Source organism: Stegodyphus dumicola, chromosome 9 (assembly GCF_044657685.1).
Source record: "Stegodyphus dumicola isolate Sdum_Otavi_A_Nest chromosome 9, ASM4465768v1".
NCBI classification, from domain to species: domain Eukaryota; kingdom Metazoa; phylum Arthropoda; class Arachnida; order Araneae; family Eresidae; genus Stegodyphus; species Stegodyphus dumicola.
Window position 1 is genome coordinate 32054028 of NC_140776.1, and position 24761 is coordinate 32078788.

The 24761-nt window shown below is 32.1% G+C and overlaps 1 protein-coding gene across 1 annotated transcript in view; it reads left to right on the forward strand.

Moving 5' to 3' along the window:
* Nucleotides 1-24761, forward strand: part of LOC118181428 (cell adhesion molecule Dscam1-like) — a 666362-nt gene that overhangs the window by 538800 nt on the left and 102801 nt on the right. Inside the window, exon 13 of the mRNA XM_085823330.1 lies at nt 1926-2074. Coding sequence (XP_085679456.1) covers nt 1926-2074 — 149 coding nt within the window. The remainder of the gene's footprint in view (nt 1-1925; nt 2075-24761) is intronic.

The following is a 24761-nucleotide window of genomic DNA, read 5'->3' on the forward strand; positions in this document are numbered from 1 at the left end:
CTACCTTTTGAAAGGCTGGCAATTTCAATAAATACTAAGCTGAATTTATTCATACAGATCTATTTTCTCGATCATGATTCTAAATCGAGAGCCACTGACATTTTGCAGTATTTTAAATACAGGAGATCCATTACAACTCAGCTTGTGACTGAGTGATTGTAAATTTCATGCTTGTTCTACTCCTAATTTAATGATTAATCTTATGTTTTTCAACTAGAATTGGCATCTTGTAGATGTTGACATCAGCTCTTCTTCTCCCAAACAGAAAAAAAAAATATATATATATATATACTAAAATATATATATTTTTAGTAAGATAAACTTTGATTTGCGACCTCATATTTGCAGTAGTGATATTTCAGTGTGCTCTGAACTTAATTTAGCGGCGTGATTATATGTTGCCTCGATACCTAAATGATTAAGTCATATACGTTCAGTTAAAAGTACTTTTAGTGGCAAGTAGAGATTTAACTTCAGAGTTTCTGTGTGATTTAGATACTAAATATTTTGAACCTTATATTAGATTTGTTATTATTACAAAGATTTATGATTTGCGTGTCATCTACGTTATTTTCTCTTTATTTAATTCATACGTAAGATGTAGATGGAAATATATAAGGTAACATATCTACATATGTAAATGTATATATGTAAGATAATTAAGATGTATGTAGCTAGCCTATGGATCTAGAGTATATTGTTTTTAAATCAGCGATTTTTAAATTTCAAAAATACAAAGTTTTGGAAATATTAACTATTATACTCGTATCTTTTGCTCCTCTATCCTAATTATAATTTTCTTACGAACAATTTCAGCTGGATATATTCATTTTCACAATAATTTGTCGCGTCTGTGTTATTATTGCCTTCTCATGCAGGTTGTAACCTAGAAATATTTGTGCCATTCTAAAATGCCACTTAAATATTTTATCTAGTTTCCATAATGCATAAAATAATTCCCAATTTATATATTGTGTCTATGATTTCTCTAATTATACTTCTAATTATATTTCTAATTACTCGTATCTTTAATTATATGCCTGAAACTCATTTTATAAATAGCTGCTCTCATTTAATTATTTTTTAAGTACCTTTTCGTTAAAATAAAATACTGGTTGTTTAATATAATTAGGAGAAATTATTTAACAAATTTGTAGTATTTCTCTTCGCACAGACCATAATAACTCTGAGGCGAGTTAATTATTGAGTAAATTACTGAGTTATGAGAAAAATATATTTGTTACTTTCTTCGTCAAAACATGGCATAAAAGAAATAATAGTATTGATGATTTTAATACTTAAAACTTACATAGGTTTTATAGTAAATATTATGACATCCCTTAGCTGCCACCTTTGAACATGTTTGGAAAGTGATCGATATTTCTGAGAGCTTAATTAAATAACGGAATTGAATATCATCAATAGTTATATTATCTCAAATGGAAACCGATAGAAAAACTAAACACTAGTTTGGAATCATAGATGACCATCTGAGAGTTCATTTTCATTGTACTTTAAGTTCATTTAAGTAAGGTGATATAGAATGAACTTGAAATATTTGAATGATGAAAACTTGCTTATACTTATGAAAAGGAAATCGCAAATTCAGAAAAATGTTATTAAGGCTTTATATTTAATCGTGCACATTTTTTACTGACTTCTTATATGTTTTACGTGCAAATAGAAAACCTTAATCAATGAAAGGAATTTAAATGAAAACTTTAAAATCTGTTTCAAAATATCGTATTTAATATTTTCATTCATTTGTTGCAATACATGTTCATTGAATGTAATCAAAATATTATTTTTCTTCTAGTTTCTGGATTGCATTGCACTGAAATATTTTTTTTTTTTAATTTAAAGTACTTATTGAAAATTTATTGATTTGTCAGAAGAATGAATAAGTGTGTTTTTCCAAAGCGCAGATACAGTAAGAGGCAATTTGATCATCATGATGGTGTGACTTCTCAGCTTAGCATACATTCAGCCAGGAGAGAAGACTCCTCTGTCTTCTCGTGTCGTGCATCTAACTTGTATGGACATGATGATTCTACTGTGGAATTAGTCATCCAAGGTAAGTTATTTTCTATGTTTGCTTTCGGAAATGAAGGCGTTATTTTCTTTTATAATTAATTCTTGTAAATTCCGCTTTGAAAACCTAGTTTGTTTGCAGAATTTACGCGTATGTATTGCATTTTTAAAGTTTTATTTGTGTAATTATTTATTGCTAATTTAGAGATTAATATGCTTTGAAATAACTTCCTTTCATATAAAGAGCAAGTGTGTGTACATTGCATTCTAATATACAAGCATTATCAGAGTTAATTTAATAGCAAACTTAAGGTTATGTGACGACAATTTTAAAAAGTTGTGGAATTTTTCGGGCTATTTAAAATGCCCTGTCCAAATTCAAAAATATATCCGGCATTCAACGGAAATCAATATTCGTATAATGTCCAGAAATACATATCGAGAGGTTCTAGAGCAACCTGATTTGTGCTAAGCCCCACCTAAACTTTTCTAAAATTATTATGCACCCCTAACATTCTTATGTTCCTTCAATTTAAAATAAAAAGAAATAATATGAATTGAAGTAAACGTAGATTGAAAATATATATTTAAATAAGTGTGGCATACATTTACCTCTTCCCACCAGCCGCAAAAACAAACGTATCTTTTCATTTGAAAAATTTTTCTGGGGAATGATGCTTCTAAAACTGAAATTAATAAAAATTACCAGCTGGATTTACATACAATTTACATTTTTGCAATATGTATATATTTTAAAACAACGAGGCTTTTACAGCAATTTAACGGACGATTATTTAAAATTAACACCAACAGTGAGTGCTGAGCATTATTGCGAAACACTACAGAAACTGAAATCCCGACAGAACCATTAAAAATAAATATCTCGAAATGCTTAGTGCCGGCCCAGTATAACCAGTAGTTGAACTCTAATAACAGCGAAATCACGGCTAATAACATGGAGGACAGAAGTTATTTATACTGACCGTTTACGTAGCTCAAATTGCGAATGAGAATCACCATACGGTTAACATAAACTCTGCACAATCCCATTTCGAACTGCCCCCTTTAATAATCGAATTGCCTTTGCCCACCGGGGTGTAGGCCACACCTTAGGAGGAAACACTCTAATAGAGTAAATTGTTTGACAACACAATTGACTGAGCAGCGCGATTTATCATTATTTAAGTCCCTTATGCCATAGTAGTTGAATTCATCTACGTTTATACAGAGATGGCTATCTCACCAAATTGCCAATAAATTACATTGATGATTATACAACATCATCAAAAAATAAATCCGAGTTTTCATAATATTTTACATTTTGAAAGGCTGATTATATGGATATAATTCTTGTGTTAGAACTGAATTAAAGAATAAAGTTTTACCTTTGCTTATTAAATGGCTACTGGGCTTGCAGCCTTAAATGAGACGTTTTCAAATTGGAGGAGTGTTAAACCCGTGGTATCCATTACATCCAGGCCTTACACATCTGGACTCCTTTAGTTACGTTAAGAACATAAATAATAATTACTTAGCGCACATACTTGAAGCACATTAAACACTGATCAACGATCTTGAACCATCTGTAATGTTGAAATTCCTAAGCGTTAAATCGCTAATTTAAAACACACATTTTTGCTTCTGAATATTACAGTAGTAATGCTATATTTAATTTCTTTAGACATTGAGCCGTTCAACAGGTATAGTGTTTAGCGTCGCTGACTGTCGTGCCGAAGGGCCCGAGGTCGAACTTCTGAGAAGGCGTGGATGTTTGCAAATGTATAGTGGCCGTGTGGAATGGAGGCACTCTAAATATGCGGAGAGCCAAAAGTTCTCTCGAGAGGTTGATTGTAGGGGAAGAGAGGTAGAAGGCCTTCGGTGTATCCATCAAAATTGGGGGCGGAACTAAGCTGCTCAAGGCTGTTGCCAACGACAGGCGTAATCTTGCGCTGCTTGCCATGAGGAATTTCGTGGGCTTGGGCTGACTATAGGTCAGGCAAGTGAGCATTAGTCAACAACAACACCAATATTAGAACTGTCTCAGTTGCAGATAAGCAGGCATATTTATTGAATTTTGAAACAAATCGAATTGGAGAATAAATTTTTCATTGAAGTCACTAGCATGGGAACAAGATTTATTTCTTAGAACGCTTTGTAATTCCATATATGAATTTTCCAACCGCACATATGTCATCCTCTCTGGCTTAGAACGCAGATCCATACTGAAAAGGAAACTTGGCAGTCGAGAAAGATTAAATATTGAACTTTATTTGAATTGGCCGCCCAGACGGTATAGTTATTAGGGGAGTCAGCCGACTGCGATACCGAAGTGCCCGGCTTCGAAACCCAGAGATATCATGGATGTAAATTGTCTGTGCCTAGGGAGGTAATAGAGATTGCCTTTAGGTGCCTCTATAATAAAATGACCACCCCTTCTGGTCTTAGTAGTGGAGAAAGCCTAAAAATGGCTAATGCTGCCACTAAAAAGAAACTTTGTTCCATTTAACATTTAGAGCCACAACTTACCTGGCACTAATCGTGGCTATTCAAAGACATTTGAGTTTTTGATATCCTTGCGATAAAAAGAGAGAAGAACGAAAGAGTGTGTAAACAGGAAGAGAGGCAGAAGCTAAAGTGCCCAGTTATCCAATAATGAGGTTCACCAAGAGAAGGTTTTGGTTGCTTGTTAAGAGAAAAGTTTCTGTTTTGGAAATTTTGAGTTCAGGTTTTGAATTACTTGCGGCATTGGTCGTAGTCGTAGATCCAATTACAAAAGTGTTTTAAATAATGAAAATATTTGGCAATGCCACATTAAACAAAAATAATTTTCGACAAACAGTGATGTCTAACTTTCAGTGTGCTCTCTCCATTTCTATACTTATATTTCGGAAAGTTTTATACTCATTAACTCATTATCAAAAAATAAAATTAGAAGACTTATGACACTCGTACGAAAAAATTTGACTGGGAAAATTTAATTCCAAAATTACATTTTTTATGGTTATTTTAATTTTAATAATCGCAATTGATTAATACTGCTTGAGTAATGCTATAGAACTTCACCGATAGTGACTATCGCTTTAGTCCAGTTTTTTATTTGGTGTGTATAAAGTACTTAAAGCATGTAAAAGGATAATATTTTTCAGAAACAAATGTCCTAGATAACCTACATTTGAGAGATTCAATAAAGTGAAATATATTAAGATAAGTTAATTTGCAACATGAATTTACTGATTCTCTCTGCTGTTGTACTGAAGAACGTACTGATGCACGTATATTTATGAAATATTTTGCTCTTATTTACTAAGAAATAACTACAGACAAATGCAGAATTGTCCGATCATATTTCTTCTTTTTGAGAAAATTTATTTATAGTAAAAACCACGATATTTGCTCATGATGTTTATTGAATTTTATATTCATATTTTGTTATTAATCGCAATATAAATGCAGTTAATTAAAATAAATTCGATTTTCAGTATTTTTCTTAAATTGTGTCATTATTGTTTTGCGTTAAAAATAATATTACGAACGATACTTGCCGAAATTCTTACAAAAACGCACATTTTATAAATATTTCCAAAATTCTGCTTTTATATGGTGATTCTTTGTCAAATCTGGAAAATCAAACAAAAAATGAATTTTGCTAATTTTTATGTTTGTTTTGAAATGGCTGTTTCAGAATTATAGTGCTTTCTCATTTAGAATACATTTAGAATTTTCTGTATTGGTAAATTGATCCTGTGGCAAGAATCGATGATATGAATAGGAGTGTACCTTCCCATTAAAACACGATCTTTTGTTTAACATCTCTTAATATGGAATAAATAACTTCTAAACTCATATTACTTAATATAAATTTGCAAACACATTTACAGAAATTTTTGCAATGGCATTGTTATAGAGAACCTAATTTCAACGAGAGAAGCATAATATCTGAAAGAAGGAATTTCGTCTGAGATTTGAAATTTCGGTCGTCCACAATATGCATTGTACCTTTTATTACCTATCTGACTGCTTCAAGCACTTCATTTTATATCTCTGAAGGTACTCACAGAATCAGACATAAAACGTGTCATCTAGAAGCAGAATGCGTCCAAAAATATCTTTTCGAGCACAAATACAGATATATAGCATGATTTAGAACAGGGCACAACCAAATATTTCAGCCGAACAGAGGCGTTGTTACGGAAAAATCAAAACCTCTCCATCTCTACAATCAACACAATCCAAGACCTATAAAAGTGAACAGAGGTGTTCCTTATATGCTTGAATGCACACGCTCTCGCTTCTATGTCCATAAAAATCTTCGAACGATACAAGAACACATTTAAAATGCAGTCTCCGAAGCGGAGGCGGATAGAATATTTTTTATTTTCTTTCTTCAAAGCTGAATGAGAAGTACTGGGAAACGTAAAAGGCGAAGCTCCGGTGACTAAATTTCAATACATTCGATGAAATCATTAATATTGAAGTAATCTATGGAGTAGTGTTAAGACAGAATACGTTTTAGATTGTTCCAAGGAAACGTGTTCGCTTCGAAACAACTCTCGTCGCATTTATTTACGAGCGATTAAACTAGAAATCGCTTCAAGAATGAGTTTTAAGGAACACAGGTGTTTAAAAATAACTGAAAAGTAAACGTGATTAACTTCAATAATTAAGAATAAACATTTCTTGCCCTAATTATTGCCACCAATCCAGATTCTTTATTAGAAAGTTTTACTAAGAAGAAAATCTTAGAACTTCCAAGTATGGAAACATATATGTGTAATTAACCACTTATGAAGATAGTGCTTTATAAATTGTAACCAAACCATATGCACGTTTTTCAGGTGACAGCATTATTTCCTTTCATAATATAAGTTCGTTTTTTTTTCTCTGAAGTGCAAGGCGTCACATTCATTTTTACTTCCTTCTAAGAAGTAAACGAAGAATTAAAATCGTGAAAAGTTTCCGGTGTTATATTTCAAAGAAAATAACCATTTTGATCGCTCTCGAAACCATTTGAAATAGGGTTTCCTGTGATATTTGTACATACGGGAAGAATATAGGATTCTTTTTCACAAAACGGATTGTAAAATGCATTTAAAACGGATTTAGAAGATTTCGTCAACTACAGATACGTAGATACATACGTATGTACATATGTACATATATACGTACCTTTATACTTATTTGCATAATTCAAAAAACAGTAGCCTCGGAACGTTAAAATTTTGTTTATGGAACTGCTGTAAAACGCAGTTGTGCATTTCTCTTTTTAGTTTCAATCGGCAGCACCAAAATATATATAAATATATATATACTTTTTAGCGAGCTCACTACACCTTATTTTTGTAGCATATTGCGCAAAAAATTTTTAAGACCAAATAGATCTTACTGCACAGTACTTACTAGCTTTTCAATTATATATATATATATTCCCACCCAGATCCGGTTACCCAGATCGGAGAAATCAGATTTCTTATTCTTATATGCAGTTAAACTGGGCATTTTTTGCTTGAAAAGGGATTGAATCATGATGCTCTTATATTCCGGTTAAGGTTTTTATGCCTTTAGTTAAATAAGCATGCAATAGTTATAGAATTATGAACAATCAAAGTTTTTTGAAGTCCTGTTAAGCCTAACGAAGCCGCAATTTATTTACATTTGAAACTCTTAGTTTAGTTTTGTTTAGTGACGGAGGACGTGGGCACTACACCTTTACCATTATGGTTAATTGGTTTAGCGCCAAGTCCACCCTTATATAAAGCTGACTCATGTTAGGGTCACACGAGATCCACTCATAGGGCACATTGGTTAATGTTACAAAACATAGATATTAAAAATGGTTACATCTGTGTGAACACAGTACTTATGAGTTATGAACAAAACTTTAGCAAGTGACACATAAGATTACAATTTAATACCCTAGCAAGTTTTGAAACTCTTAGCACGATAGTGAATTAAGTTATTCCCTGCACAAAATTCAGTGTCCTTTCGCCGAATGGGACCAAAAGTTAACTTTCAGTTTTCTGCCCCGAAAAATTCGTCTTCTCATTCGCCGACCGAATCTCCTGATTTTACATAGAAAGTAGTATTTTGCGTGGTTCCAAAAGTTGTTTTTTAAACTCTTTTTACCTTCTATGTGGTCTGTTATGTTTTTCTATACTTTACAATTTTTAATGAAGGTTTTATGAGCTCTTATGTGCTTTGCCTTGCCGCAAAGGAAGAACTGAGTTGATTGAATGGGATATATATCTCTAATAAAATTCTAGGAAATACGTTTGCATGAAATGTAGCAAAAAATGCGTATAATTTAACAGGCCGTACAAGGAAATTATGTGATGTCTACATCAGATTTTTAAAAATGTTTTAAGCAAAATATTTACTCAACTTTACAGAAATTAATACTTTTCGTTCTGCATAATTAACTCAATATTTTGATTGAAACACAATTTATCCCAAAAAGGGATGACAGAGCTCTCGTAATTAGATAATGAAGCAGAAAAGAATCATTTTTAGATTCTGCTTAAAATTCGTCTGGGTAGAGGTAGTTAATCTTATTACCTCTGTCTAGTTTCAAGTCATTATTTAATCTTAATGTTAAAAGTTTGTGCTTTCTTAATGCAGAAGTTATTTAATACAGATATTTATTTAAGCAAGGTTACTTTAAATAAATATTTTGCTTTGCGGGAAGTATTTATTTCCACCTTGATTTTCAATCTTTTTGGAAAATGTGATGAAATATGTAACGTGGGAATAATTTTTATATTCATAAATTCATGAAACATATTTATTTTAAAAATTCTAGCAAAGTTTGTAACTTAATTTGTTTCATTCAATTTATTATTAAATGAATTAATAGAAATATTTAAGAAATTCATAAATTTCAGGCAGTAAAATAATATGCTGAATAACTGCAACTTTGTGAATAAGTGGACATATTTATGGGTGGAAAAAAAAAAAAAAACGTTCGTCTTACTCTTTCATCTCTCACTGATGTCGGCCAAAATAATCATTATATTTTGGCTAAGTTAATTGCAAAAAACAGCAAAAATCTATAATGAAATATGCAGATTTAAATAAAGCGAATATAAAATAAGGATTATTTTTATATCAATTTATAACACTGTTATTATATAAATGAATTCTACACAATTTATGTAATTGCAATTTGTATAAAAAAAGCTTTAAAAAATCTGGCACTTTCAGATTTTATATAACATACAAATGGACCTTTTTTAACGTTTTCTGTGTTACCTTATTATTAAATATCATGTTCTTCTCACTTAAATATAAAACTCAATTTTACAGCAATATAGCAAAATAATTTAAAATGAGTCTATCTTTAGAATTTCCGACGCACAGTCTCGCGCGCTAGAGGTAAATTTTTTTTTTTTTTTTTTTTTTTTTTTTTTTTTTTTTTTTTTTAAGTGTGTATGTGACTCCCGTACAGCGTTGCCTTTGCTCGCTTTGAAATCGTTTAGTTTTTTAAACAAAAACTCATAAATTCTTTACAAAATATGTAAAGGATAATAAAACAAATTCTAAATTTAGGATTCCAGATGCCCATATTCGGTGGAGGATTATACAATATTTGATGGCTCTAGGTATTATTGTTCTATCTCAGTGCGAGAGACATACATGCATTTATGCAGATTCTTCATTATTTAATTTCTTTAATTATAACGCAGGGCGATAATATTTGGTGGCAACAAATTAATAAGTGATTCATACTTCTAAAGTTTTCGACGCAAAGTGCCAAAAACGAAATAAATAGTTCTTCTGGGCTAACGACTTTGGGCTAATAATGTTACACGGCATAATTTATATAAAATATATATAAAAAAATCTGAAAGCTTTCAGATTTTACATTACGCCCAAACGGACATTTTTGTTAACCTTTTATGTGTTATCTTTATTTATTTGTCCAAAGGGGCAATTTGCTTAGATGGTTTATTAATTTCGTTTTGGCATTTTGCGTCGATTCAACGATTAACGTTTCAAACTGTTGCCACAAATTATTATCGCCCTGTATTATAGTTAAAGAATTTAAATAATGAAGAATCTGCATGAATGCATGTATGTTTCTCACATTGTGATAAAATAACGGTACATACAGCCATCACAATTTCAACAACGTAATCTTCAAGAGAATATGGGCATATGGAATCCCTAATTTGAATTTGAAATTTATTATCGATTTCATATATTGTAACACCTCAACGAATTTTTGATTAACAAACTAAACGATTTCAAAGCGAGCAATGGCAACACTGTACGGGGAAAAAAAACTTTTTATCGCCATTCCGCGAGACTGTGTGTCGTAAAAAAATATGCTCATCTTAAGATTATTTTGCGATATTGCTGTTGAACTGAATTTAATGGTTTTAGTGCGAAGAACATGATATTTAATAAATAAAGGTAACAAGCAAAATGTTAAAAAAAACTCCCCTTTGGACATAATTTAAAATCTTTCAGATTTCTTTTAATGTTCTTTGCACTTAAACCATATGTATATAACACATGACGATAATATTTGGTGGCAACAACTTAAAAAGTGATCCGACATTTAAAAGTTTCAACGCAAAATGCTGAAACGAGATTAATAGCCCTTCTAGTCTCACACATTTTGGGCTAAAAATAATTTTCAGTTTTAATCCATTACAATTTATACAACATAATGCTACAATTTATGTAAAATAATGTTAATTGTTACAATTTATACAAAATAATGTTACAATTTATACAAAATAATGTTACAATTTATACAAAATAATGTTACAATTTATACAAAATAATGTTACAATTTATACAAAATAATGTTACAATTTATATAAAATAAAGTTAATTATTACAATTTATATAAAATGATGTTACATCGTAATACATTACACAGTTAAAAGCAAAAGTAAAATTCTTATATCGCAGCGTTTTCAGAAATATGAATACCACCTGAAAATAAACATATTCCTAACTTTAACTAACCATTAAATGAAGTGTCACGAAAACGCAGCAGAAGTTGTGTCTTGTTGACAAATTAAATCGGTAATCGTGCTTCAGGGCACGTAGCAATTATCCTCAGGATGTTCTTGAAATTCGGTAAAGACAGTAGAAGATGAACCTCACTTCCTGAATTAATTAGGAAACCGAAACGTAAGTGGGACATTGAAATGAAATGATTTGATTAATTACAGGAGCCTGATAAGAATCTTTACTTGGAAGGTAATTTAAGCCTGATAATATTGAGTTTTCATTTCTAAAGTATCGTTAAAGTGTTACTAAGCTATTGAATGAAAATGGAAATGGTTATCGAATTGATACAGATTATCACTGAAATAAATTCTTCATTTAGGTTTCCGTGTTCTATAAATATAGAATATATGCTTCTGTATTTCTATACTTTTATAATATTCGGATTAGTCGAAGTAAAGTATTTTATAAGGTATATGTCAGTAGACAAAATTTAGGGAAAAATCAAGATGTTAGAATTTTGCTTCGTAAATCAATGTATTAAAAACACTGTGAACTCCAATATTGCCTGGAAATGTCTACATATAATAAAAAAGGAAGCGTTTATCTGTCTATATGTGTGTGTGTGTGTGTCTTTCGTTTGTGCTGCGCGTAAGTTAATAGACCCAGGGCTACGAAATTTGGTACATAGGTGCATCTAGTTAAGAGACAATGCACCTCTAAGCGATTTTTTCAAAATTCGAATGAGTTCTTTTATTTCATGTTTTTGATGAAATCGAATCAAATCGATGGCACGCAGCTATTGTTGCTGATATATTACTGTTGCCATTATTGCTGATATATCCACTGTTGCCATTATTGCTGCTATCAACACTGTTGCCACTCGGAAAAATGAGGGCGATGCTTATGTGTAGCTTTTAAATTTTATACTTCTTTTGGATACTGGACTTTTGCCGAGAGGTACTTAGATACGAAGTTCGTCGAGAGGTTCATCGAGAGGTCGTTTGTTTTCCGATACATTTAAAAGCCAGACGAAGGCTGGACGCAAAGCGGCTAGTATGCAATAAAACGAAAGATTATCTAACAGTTGACAGGAAAACTAATGCCATTAAATTTGGCAAAAGTTGCCTATTTTATCAGATGTGTTTATAATTTATGTATATTATACTTGCAAAGGGGCATTTGAGACCTCGATTCCAATGAATAGTGAAAATTATTCGCGATTCGAAAACACGAATCTTCATGCTATTTTCGTGTTTCTAATCTTTCGAATTCCTAACTTAAAAATTATTAGTTTATATTAATCCCTGAAACAATCCTTTCCCTCAACAGTTGCTTTATTTAAAGAGAATTCAGAAAATTGTGTAAAATTTGAGCTTTCACATAATTCACAAATAATTTCACAAATATTCTTTCACATAGAGAAAAAGTATTACATTAAGAAAAGAAACTTCAAACCTGAAAGGTTTCAAACTGTCTTCATTTTGTAAATAATATTTATATTTTTATATCTTCATAATTAATGCAGATACTATATTTCTAAAGAGAAGCAGTAAACCATTATTAAAAAGCATGCCATTCAATCTTAAAATTTTTTATTATATATTTGTGTATTGATTTTCAAGGAATAACATATAGTATGCAATACGCAATATTCGTAAGTATATTATTACATGTACTGCTTAAAATATATACAAGCAGTATACGTATATTGTTTACCATTTCCTGATTATATCATATTTCAATTTGAAAAGAAAATTAGAGTTGCTGCATGGTTGGTAATAACTCATTCTGTATCTGAAAACCTCCATTTCATTTTACTTTCTTCTGTGAAAATGCTATATAATAACATTTTGAAAAAAGACTAAATCTAATACGTTTAATCTTGTAATTATCTGCTTTTAGGTAAATAAATTCATATAATGACAATACTCCTCTGACTAGTATAAGAATTAAAAAATGCAAACAAATAGTAATACAATAATAACGTGATTCTATGTGGGTCATCTAAATATAAAAATATTTTAAGCATTCGACATTAATGTTTAATCTTAAAATTGGTCTGATGTTTCTGCGCTTCAGATAGGAAATTTTCAGCAAAAGGATACATTAACAGTATTCAAGTAGTCGATATATTTTGGTATAAATTTAAATTTGCCCCTTTTTAATTGCTGAGAATTTGCAATTTAGATTCTAGCATTTTATTAAGTAAAACTCATTTGATTGTATATCGTTTCGTATTTAATATTTTAATATACTGGTGTGTCAAATGTAAAACATGGTGAAACCTTTCCTAATGAAAGTCTTTCGAATGGGAAACAGCAGATTCAAATTTCCTAACACCTTATTTCTGAACTGAGGATATCTGATGTATTTATTGTAAAGCAATCATGATTTTTCTTGTTTCTCATGCTAAGGATAGTTTGCTGTCTTTGCTCAGTGCACACAAATTTTGATTCTAGTTCTGTTTTATAACGGAACAAGGTTTGCTTTGTGTCAGTCTCCAAAAATAGAACAAAGATCCCTTATAATGCAAAGCTGTCTACGCGTTACAATAAAATATCTTTGTCGATAAATATATTTTCTGAAAGAATAAGTTTAAATTTAACTGTTTCAATGGCATGCCGTTGCAGAATTTACAAACATTGTTCACCTGTTTGAAAAAGTAAATGACCATTTCCTTCAAGAAACTTCATCAAACAGTTTAAAAGAACAATGATTATAGATTTTTTTTATTGGAAATCTATTACCACATTGCGATTTTTATTGGAAACAGTTTAAGAACAAAAAATTAAAAACAAATAAAATAAATAAAAAATTAAAATGAAGAAGAAAGTGTTTGAAATTTTATTTATTTTAAAAAGGACAAAGTCTTGGAACATATATTCTCTTCTAAATCTAGAACTTGCACTTTTCCACTCTACTTTTAATGTCATCTCCTTGAACTGTGAAAAGACACAGACGACTTAACGTCTTATTTCTAAAGTACAGTAAACACAGACTCAGACGAAGATTTAAAATGAACATTCTTATCAAAACATCACCCTACAAAGAGTAAAACTATAACCGAAGACCACTTATTCAGCTTAGTGGAAATTCAGAATATACGTTTGAGCCAAAATAAAATACTAAATATTAAGCAACACACGCCTTTGGCTAAGGCCTCAGTATTTTCAAGAAGCAACGGTGGATAATGAAATTAAAATAAACTAAACAATTCTCTAGCAGCAAGATCTAAAAGTGATGCCTCTGTAGAATTGGGTGCCCCTTCGATTAGAGACAAATTGTGTTTAATTTTGGCAGTGAAACCCCATTTCTGGTTACCATGATAGTTCTAGTTTCATGATTTTTTTAATGAAAATAGATCGATGTGTACATGGTCAGAGTTAAGGCAGTGCTCAATGCCTAGTTTATGCAATTCTCTTGTGTTTTTTGAAGTGAAAATAGATCGATGTGTGCATAGACATCGAGTTCATGCAATTCTTTGACTTCTTATTTTGTTTTGTGTATCGGCCATCTTAGAATTATGCCTTCCTAGCGCCAATCTTGGGGTCGAAAAAGTATCCCCAAAAACAAAGGTCACCCAATTGTAAACTTTTAATAAACTTTTCAATCAGCGATAGCTATAAGAGGGTTCTCTTCAAATTCGAGAATTCTGGGCTTAACATATAATCTAATTTGCATCGTGGTGGATGAGAAAGAAAGAAAAAAAGAAAGTAGCTGCAAAATAATAATATAACTGGTTAATGAATATAAAATCCTAATAACAATTTAATAGGGTTAATTAATATAAACTCTGCATATTAGATAAAATTATATAATTATTGAAATTATTTGAATTAATTGTGCCACTATAACCAATTTAATCACCAAAATATGTTTTCGCTTAGTAGTTCTCATGCAAGTCCTTTACACACTGAAAACTGAAATTAAGAGTTATTAAACGCTAAGAACCAGAATTGTTTGAAAACTATATTTCATACTTGACTACATGTGCTTATATGGCTGAAATGAATCGGCATTCATAAGTTCGATGACTTGATATTCCATTGGTGCATCACGTGTTAATCTTTGAGCTCAGGGGCGTAGCTAGAGTTTCCAGCGCTGAGGAACAACTCAAGAATTTGAGCTCCTTTCTGTGTGCCAAGAATCGAAAATATTTCATTAAAAAATTTCGTAGCATCAATTTGGCGCCCCTTGAATGCTGTGCTCGGACACATGTTCCCCCTTGTCCCACCCTAGCTACGCCACTGCTTGAGCTGGAATTATCTAGAATGGGAGAACTGATGGAAGGAAGAAGGAGAGGAGGACTAAAGGCCTCAAGTGTAGATCATCCCTTACATTTTGCCTGCTTAGTAGCTTGAAATGTATTTTACGTGTGTGCGGGTTCGAAATGGATTGACTAGTCACAAACTGATGATAATTTAATAAAAGTTATTTTTTCTAAAAACACTTCACATTTGTATAACTCTTCACACAAAAGTATTCGTACACCTCTTATCAGTATGGCAGAGCACAATTAGTAGTTATCACTTCAAACGCCTAAGAATTTTGAACTCAAGTTGTAAGGATCTTAATTTTTACTAACGTTTATTTTATTTTAAATCTTTACTATCACTACTTATTTTCTACTTCCGGCCAGAATTAAAAGCTTTAACTTATTTATGCAAATTTGTCTGGCGAACGCCAAGTACTTAAGTTGTGGCTTTTTGCCAAAGAGAAGAGAGGAAGGAGTTAGTCGAAGCAGGCCGCTTGCCTTAGCAGTTTTACTCGGTTGCTGGTTGCCTTCCAGGCCAGAGGTTTAATCCTCTTGATAATTTTAAACGTATTGTAGTGTTAACAGTTCTCTGTACTACACACCTCTTCCTGTTAATATAGGGCCAATATTCCACGTAGGCCCTTGTTTATTATTCCAAATTTAAGTTAGAGTTTAGTTAATATTTTTATATTCTTACGTTCAGACCACAAGTAGTTGGTCTCTGTATTCCGAAGTACGGAAATTATTGTAAAGAGTGAAAAATAAAGGGTTTCGTATACTCTTCCTGTGTATCTTGTCTACTTCCTACATTTATTGGACACAGCTTTAGTAAGCTCCCTGTTCCGAGTCAGGTCTTTGCATGTTCCCAAAGAAAGTAAGGCGGAACATTGAACCTGATAAAGTTAATACAAGAAGCCTCAATTGCATTAGTCTACACACTCCCTCAGTACTGTGAATACTAAACTCTAAACTCAACTGAAAACTGATGTTCTTTCTGGTCCTATATACTTCCAGTACCTTTGGTTTTTCGAAATTGCTGGAAGGCATAAACTATTGTATTTACGTAAGGCCATATACAGTTACAGTTAAATAGCGATCGGATCAGTTAGAGTTACATAGGGATCGGACTAAAATATCGCCAAGTTAAGAGACGTTTGACGATAGAAGATACAGGCCTGTTTTTAATTATCATAACTTATGACATTTCATAGAAATTCCATCAATATTTATGGCATTTCTATGGCATTTAATATAAAAACTTTTTTTTTCCTCATGTGATGGTTGTATCGCATATTTATATTGAAACAAATTTTTCTTTTGCAGAGCCTTATTTATTTAGAAGTGAAGCCATAGGTATAATAAAATTTTAGAGTTAATTTGCATCTTTCTTCAGTTCCTTTTATTTGCCAACTGTTTCTATTTTCAAAATAATAAAATGTTTATCAAAAATCTTTCTTAAGTATATCATTTAAATATTAAAAATTATGTTTCTTATGAAGTAAAATTGATGCATGTGTCATAACGGCATACATAACGGCAAAAGTGAGATTAGCTTTCTTCAATGAGTGTGAAATGAAACCTTTAACTAAACCAACAATCATATGGCGTTAATCTACATTTTTATATTGGGATTTAAAGTACTTTTAAAATTCTTTATTTGACATCAGTAACATTATCTTGTTCTTTCGCCTTTTCCCATTGCTTAGCATTTAAGAAGTTTGTTATTCGTCATAGCTTCCGTTTTTCTTGCTGTTGTTTTTTTATGCTGACTTGTCTGACGTAGTCAGCCCAAGCCCAAGACATTCCTCGTCGCAAGGAGTGCTAAATTACGCCTGCCATTGGCAACAGCCTTGAGCACTTAGCAGATGATAGCGCGATTTGGCTTAGTTCTGCCTCCCCAGTTCGGATGGAGAGCACCCCGTGGGGGACGGGTTTGAGGGTCTTCCACCCCTCTAATCTTTCACCAAACCACACGAGAGGACTTACGGCTCGATGCATTTTTAGAGTGCCGCCATGCCACAGCAACACTATACAGTTACAAACATCCATGCCTTCTTCGGGATTTGAACCCGGTCCTTCCGCATGGCAGTCAGCGACGCTAACCTCTTATTATTGTTGCTTATGAGAGGCTGGGCGGCTTGCCTCCTAGTCAGTTATAATAATAAAGACATGTACAATTCGGGCTTGAAATTAGTGAACAGCGGTGCAGCCGTGTTTATTGTTCTGCAAAGTACTGTTGGCTGAATACAACCTAGAAAGAAATGCAAACAGAACCGATGACAGCTTGGTAAAATTTATTTTCCCAAAAAAAACTTTAACCGTTCTGGAACCCCTCTTACAGATCTTCTCGGTCTCACAGAACACTTCAAGCTAATAAAAAAGTTAACACAATGCAACGCAAAACGCACTTAAAAGAGAAGGTCCCTCTGTGATTTAAATGATCCGAGGTCAGCTCTGAAATAAAAGCTGAAACCTGATGCTCTCTCCGGCCGCCCTCGGTCACCCAGAAATCTCTAGTATCTTCCATTTCTCGAAATTACTGTAAAACATAGATGGTTAAAGTTACATATAAGGGCCGGATCTGGTTACAGTTACATACAAGGACCAGCTCCAGTTGTTCAATTACTGTACCAGTTACAGCAGCACAGCGACCACACCAAAATGTCGCCAAATACTCGCCAAACATTTGTGACCCAAACCATCAACATCTTGGCGATATATTGCCAATTTAGCGAGATAGCCGTTTACCTGAATGTTTAATAGGGTGCAACTTTATTTTCGAAGCAAAGCTTCGCTTTCTCAAGCATTTCATGATACATTATACAAAAAAAGTTACGATTTCACATTAAATTTCCCTAAAATTATTAACATACATACAAAATTCTTAATATTATGTTTATATAAATATTATGCCAAGACACTTTTATTGATACCATCATCTTCACTTAGATACATCAGGCTACTCTAAATTCTATTATTACATATATATAAAATGTATTACACGTACATAAAATACTACTGAATAAATAAAAATAAAATTAAGATTTCATTCAAGATCTTGATCACATTTATTTAGTAACTACATAACTGCTTTACTGTATTTTAAAATCTATAATTCTCTTTCCTTGAACCGTTTTGCTGTTTTTTCATCCAGATTATACTCATTTTCGGGAAATTATTATCCATGTGGAAAAAGGAAAATAGTTTACATGGATAAAGTATCTTCTATTTTTATTCTACTGTTTTTACTTCCTTGTACGAAGTAAAAAGGAAGTATTGTAATCGCGAAAAGTTTCAGGCAGCATATTTCAACGAAAATATGCATTTTGACCGCTATCGAATGCAATTTAACGATGTTTTTGCGTGATATCTGTACGTAAGAACATTATAAAAGACTCGTTTCCTCCCAAAAAATTATAAAACTGCTTTAAAATTAATTCTGAAGAGAATTTTTCGTGGCGTCTGTACGAACGTATGTACGTACGTGCGTAAGTACGTACGTACGTATCTCGCATAATTAAAAAACGAGTAGTCTCAGAACGTTGAAATTTTGTATATAGAACTGCTATAACATGAAGATGTGCACCTCGTATTTTGGTTGCAATCGGCCGCACCAAACGTATATAAACATATTTATATATATATCCGCTCTGTTATCCGGCTCAGTGATCTCAGTTTCTTTACGCTTATATGTTTGTAAACTGTAAATTTTTTGCTGTAAAAATGATTGAATTATGTTGTTTTTATCTTCCGGTTAAGGATTTTATGCCTTTACTAAATCTATATGCAATATTTTTAGAATTATCAACAATTTTAAAGTTGTTTAAGTGCCGCTAAGCCTTTACTTTCATGGCGGCCATTGATTATTTACATTTGTAACAGCAAACTAGTGGATTTGTTGCCAATCTAGAGGAACTTAGCTTTGCAACAACAAGATAACGCCTTCATTTATTATTGCCAATTAACTCGTGCTTAATCCTTTCTGGAATTTTTTCGAGGAAATAAGTGCTTAAGATTTACTTCGTAATTTTTAATATAGATATTTTGAGTTTTTATGTATTTTTGCCTTCTCGCGAAGTGAGAACTGAATGAATTGAATGAGAAATACTCAAACGTCTGTGAAAAAATGTTTCTTTTTTGTTTTGTTTGCTTAATTTCTTTTATACATCATTCTAGCTTTTTTATAGTATTTGAATAGAACATGTGGGAACGATTAGATAATTCTAGTCTTTAAATGATATAAATTTTGTGCATTATGAGTTATATCATGAACGAAATATAATACTGTTAAGTGAATCTAGCGCCAGAGTGTCGCTTTGGTAAACACATACTAGAGTGAGTTTTAAAGAATGCATTTATTCTATTGTGGTTTATGCGGTATCGGCGAAGTAGATTTAATTCAATCCAATAAGTTTAAATGAAATGCAAATGATGTCACAGAAATGACAGAATTAATTAGTATGGAATTAACATCACGGAAACGACAAAATAAATTAGCTTAATTGGAAATCTAGCTCGTCTGTTCCAAATATTTCAATTATGTTATCTAGCTAATTTGAGCACTTTGCATCGAGCCTTCTAATTTTCTTCCAGATCAACATAATTATAGAAAACCTTAAAATGAGCTTGAATATTTTATGTGAAAAACTTAATAATGGCGCGACATAAAATTACATTAAGAAGCATTTTTATTTATATATTTTAACTTCATATACTTAATTTACAAATTTATTGAAAATTATTAGTATGATATTTACCATAAAACTCGTTGCATAGATAATTTATTTCTGAATTGAACGCATAGAATAAGTAATAAAGCAATAATCTAATGTTACTAAAATTTTTATTTTAAGTAAAAAACACAATCCTTAACCTTTATAAAAATAAGGTTTACAAAAAGAGCTTATATAATTTTGAGCTATTGAAAAGGGTCTCAAATTTGGCCATTTTTGTGCAAGTGATCAAGTGAACGACCTTTTCATGTAAAATACAGTTTATTTTTTATTAAATTCATATTATTAGCTCACACTCTCCCTGTATCTTGTTCAAAATTTCAATCGTTAATAAAATACTTTTTATTCACCCACTCAAGTTCAAATACATTTTTTGAACTTGTAGTGGATGATACTGGATGTTAATACAGCTTTTTACATATTATTTTTTTAATTTTTAATTTATTTATTTTTGATTTTAAAATTTTCTTTGTTGACTTAAGTTGGAATTGACTTTCAACATATACTTTTATATTACTTGTTTACATTAATTATGTAAGCGTTTTCATAAATATCTATCCTTTCAAAGTAAAAGGATATTAAATGATAGTATTAAACAGCGCACCCTAAATCTAATTTTTAACTGAAATCTTAATATTTTTCAAAACACTTGTAAGGTTTATTGTAAGTTTACAAGAGTTATTTTTTAAGTTAAAGATCCTTTCCTATCTCTCCTAATTTCAGCTTACAAATTCTTTACCAGAATGTGTTTTTAGAAGCGCGTTAAAGGCAAATGAGAAGGTGTTGTATTTAAGTTCCGCAGACTTCGAGAGAGAGAATCAGAGTTTCTGACTAGCGCGCGTTTGCCTTTTGGCCGTGACCCTTTAACCTGTCATTACGTTCGGCCGTATTTTGGGCCCTTAATAGCTTTGTTAGCTAATGTGACATTTAGGGACCAACTAATTGGATTTATGTAAGTTTCGAGTACATCCCTTTAGTTTAGTCATTAGTTAATCTATTATTTCTTATACGTTTGAGTTTATGCCTAAAAGTGGATTCTTTGCTGTATGTATTGAGAAAGGGACCGACTGTATTTCGCTATTTTAAGCAATCAAGGGTTCTTGAGTTTTACGTTTCTGTTTCTGGACTTAAGCGATTTTTCGCTTAACATTTCACTAGGTTCCTCCACACTTAGTTCACAGATAAAAGGGAGGAACACTACACATTTATATGTTAAATATTGTGTTAGAACTGATAACTGCAAATGGAAGAATAATCTACATCTGGAGTATCATATCCAGTAACTCAAGTTTGCCAACTAGCCATCAGTGCAAAATAGGTCAGGAGTAAGGGGGAAAAGTCAAAATAAGTAAGTAAAGGAGGCTTGATTTTCATGCCTATTCTACATGTTATTTAAAATTTGTTCTCGATCGTCTCGCTAATTTTTGAAAAATGCGCACTTCTCATGTGGGAAAAAATATTCACTTTAACTAGGTTTATGCAACACCGAAACAACAAATAATAACTACAGAGAATCGCTTCGGAAGGACATTACTGAAAGGAACAATCATATAGTACGGATTAACAGAATTTTTCATATTCTTTTACGGCCTAGAAAGAAATCTGCTGCTACCTTTCGACTTGTTACTGGCCATGGATGTCCTTTAAAACATCTGCATTGAATGGAAATTGTTCCAAACACTATTTCGAATTTGTGCAGCCTTCATGCGGAAATGAATAACTTGCATGTGAGTTGTTGCCCTGCATTTAATTCTGGATCACTCTGGGTGAGATACGAGGAGGCTGGACATAAAATAGATTTATAGATTTAGCTGTGGGTTTCATCTGTGGGTTGTTCTGTTTATAGCAGTCTTTGTAATCTGCCACCAGAAAAAAGTAATAAAATTTTAGAATTATTGCCGAGTTGGACGAAATAGGTATGCCCTAAATTAAACACTTCGCATGTGAAATCAGATCTCAACTTGAGCGCAAATCACTGTTTGAAGTTAAATTTACCAGTAGATGGTGCCCATATCCTATCAATTAACAAAACAACAAAAAAGGAGTAATTTTATTCGAAAACAATAATAATATAAATACTGTGAGGATTTATTTCACGTTAACTTGAGCAGTGATGAAGAACGGGAAAAAATATGGAAAAAATCTTATTTTCCTTGAACGCGATTTCTCAACAATATTTAATAATCTGAATTCTGCGTCTTATCTAAGCTCTGTTCTATGAAATTCGGTCTTGAATTTCTTACAATTTTTTAAATTATATATTGGAATTCACGTTACCTATTTACTAAAATAGATGAACATTTGATCAATTGTTAAAGGTATTAAGCAACAAAAATCAGCGCAATGTGTGTAACTATACAGGAATATATTGCGTTGACGGATAAGTTATGACGTATTAGTTTTATTTTTAAGTGAACATTTTGCGAGAAAAATAAAAGTTTTGGCAATGCATTTTGTGCCATTCCATATAGAATTAAGTGCTCTACAAAATAGTATGCTTAGTTTTTTATTTATTTTTATTTTTTTTAATGTCTTTAAATGAACGGTCACGTAGACAAAAAAGAGCATTTTCGACAACTTCTGCTTTTTACATTTAGTCGAGATGATAAAGTCATAGAAGTTGCACAAGAAATTTGTGAAGTATATGGCGAAGAAACCATACCTCATTGGACTGTTCAAAATCGGTTTAAGCTATTAAAAGACAGTGATTGCTGCCGTCGAATCACTGAATAGTTTGATGAACGTTGAGAAGTAGTTGAAAATACCATCAAGAATACATTATTGATTGGATTTGTGGTTCAAGTTTCTTGTTTATTTCTGTGGAAATCCAAACTTGAAAAACGCCAGAACTTACTGGCCAACAGAATAATTTCGGAGGTTAAATCGAAACGTTTTCTTGAGCTGCTGGAATAAAAACAGTTTTCGTTCTGCATAACGAATAAGGAAAATTCGACATTTTACTATGACATAATTGGAATTCGATTTTACTACGATCTGATAAAAAAATATTTGTCATTTTCAAAGCTGAAGATGGATAGCACTAGATTATTTTCTCACCTGCAACTAAAGAAGAATTTACTATTTAATCTTCATAACTACATACTTGAAATTTTACGCACATTACGCATGTTACTACAACATCTTTAGGATTGGTTCTTGTTGCTTTAGTGTCTCTAATATTTGACCTTCAGCATTTTTTTCTGGTTATAATGTCGAGAGCTTGTATAACTGCTATAATTTATATAGTTTTGACAACCCATTTTTCTAATAAACATGGGAACTTATATTTTTGAAGCAGAATAATATTCCATCTATCTATATATACAGGGTATTGTGTGCGAATTCACTTCCTTAATTAAAGTGAGTTTTCGAAAACCGACTTTAACACCTTGCATTGAAATTTGTGGAAAAGCTATTGTGCAAAGTCACTTAAAATAATATTACGCTGACAAATGGTATATGATGCAAGGTTAAACATAGCTGAGAAAGCATTTTAATTTTCTGAGAGAGTACTTTACGGTAATAACTTAGAAATGCTTTCAATAGGGAGAATAAATTATCAAAGCATTAAATGCAGATTTATATACGTTGCCAAAGTCCATTCATTGTTCATATTTAATTATTTGTTTAGCGTCTATGAAAGGTTCGAGTCATAAAACTTCCCATAATTATGTTTCAGACATTTTCAATTAACTAAAATTTGTCATACCAATGTATAGCGCATGCATTTTAGTGATAAAGTTATAACTAAAATTTGCGTATATTTTGCTTAGTCATAAAAAAAGGTGTAACAAGTACATGTAATATATTGTAGAGTTATTAGGATTTTTTGATGTAGGATACATGAAAAATATGCGATGCCTTAGCCGGGACTTGAATCTCTCGAATACAGGTAGAATATGCTTCCTAATACACCAAAAAGGCATGAGCAAAGGAAGGAGATAATACCTTATATACTCCCCCGTTTAAAGGGTAACTGGGGATTAGTGACCCAATCGCCAAATCCAGGTTGTGATGAATTATCGTCCACCACCTTTTAATTCGAGCGCCAATGTAGTGGAATTAGGCTTTCTTTTAAGCAGGACTCATGAAAAATGTGCAATGACATCGCCGGGATGCGAAATTGAACCAGTCGAATACGCTTCGAGTTTGCTTCCAATTACACCACGAAGGCATCCTGAAAGGAGAGAGAAAGTACCTTATAATTTAAATAACTAAGGAAATACTCAGTTTGTGGAGAAATTAGGTACTCTTTCGAAGCAGGATAGATAAAAAATGAGCAACGCCTTTGCCGGGACTCGAATCACGGGCAGTTCGAATACGCACCGAGTGTGCTGACCATTACACTACGAAGGCATGCTAAGAATTGGGGAGAAACGCCTTATATTCTCCCCCCTTTTAAAGGGCGAATGGGGTTTTTAGGAAACCCAATCGCCAAATCCTTGTGGCGAAGAATCATCTTTCACCACGTTTTAGTTCGGACGCCACTGTAGAGACATTAGGTATTTTTTCGAAGTAGGAGAGATGAAAAATGAGCAACGCTTTCGCCGGAAATCGAACCACGGGCCTTCCGAATACGCGCTAGCGTACTAACCACTACATTACGAAGGCATGCTAAGAAGGAGGAAGACTCTAAACTTACGTTCTCTAAACTGGAGCAGATGGGAGCTGAAATTTCAGGTAAAAAGGAATTTCTAGAACACATAACAGGGCTTTGAACTGTATAATTTTTATAAATCTTTCTCTTTCTAAAATTATATATTATATTAGCTATACCTTTT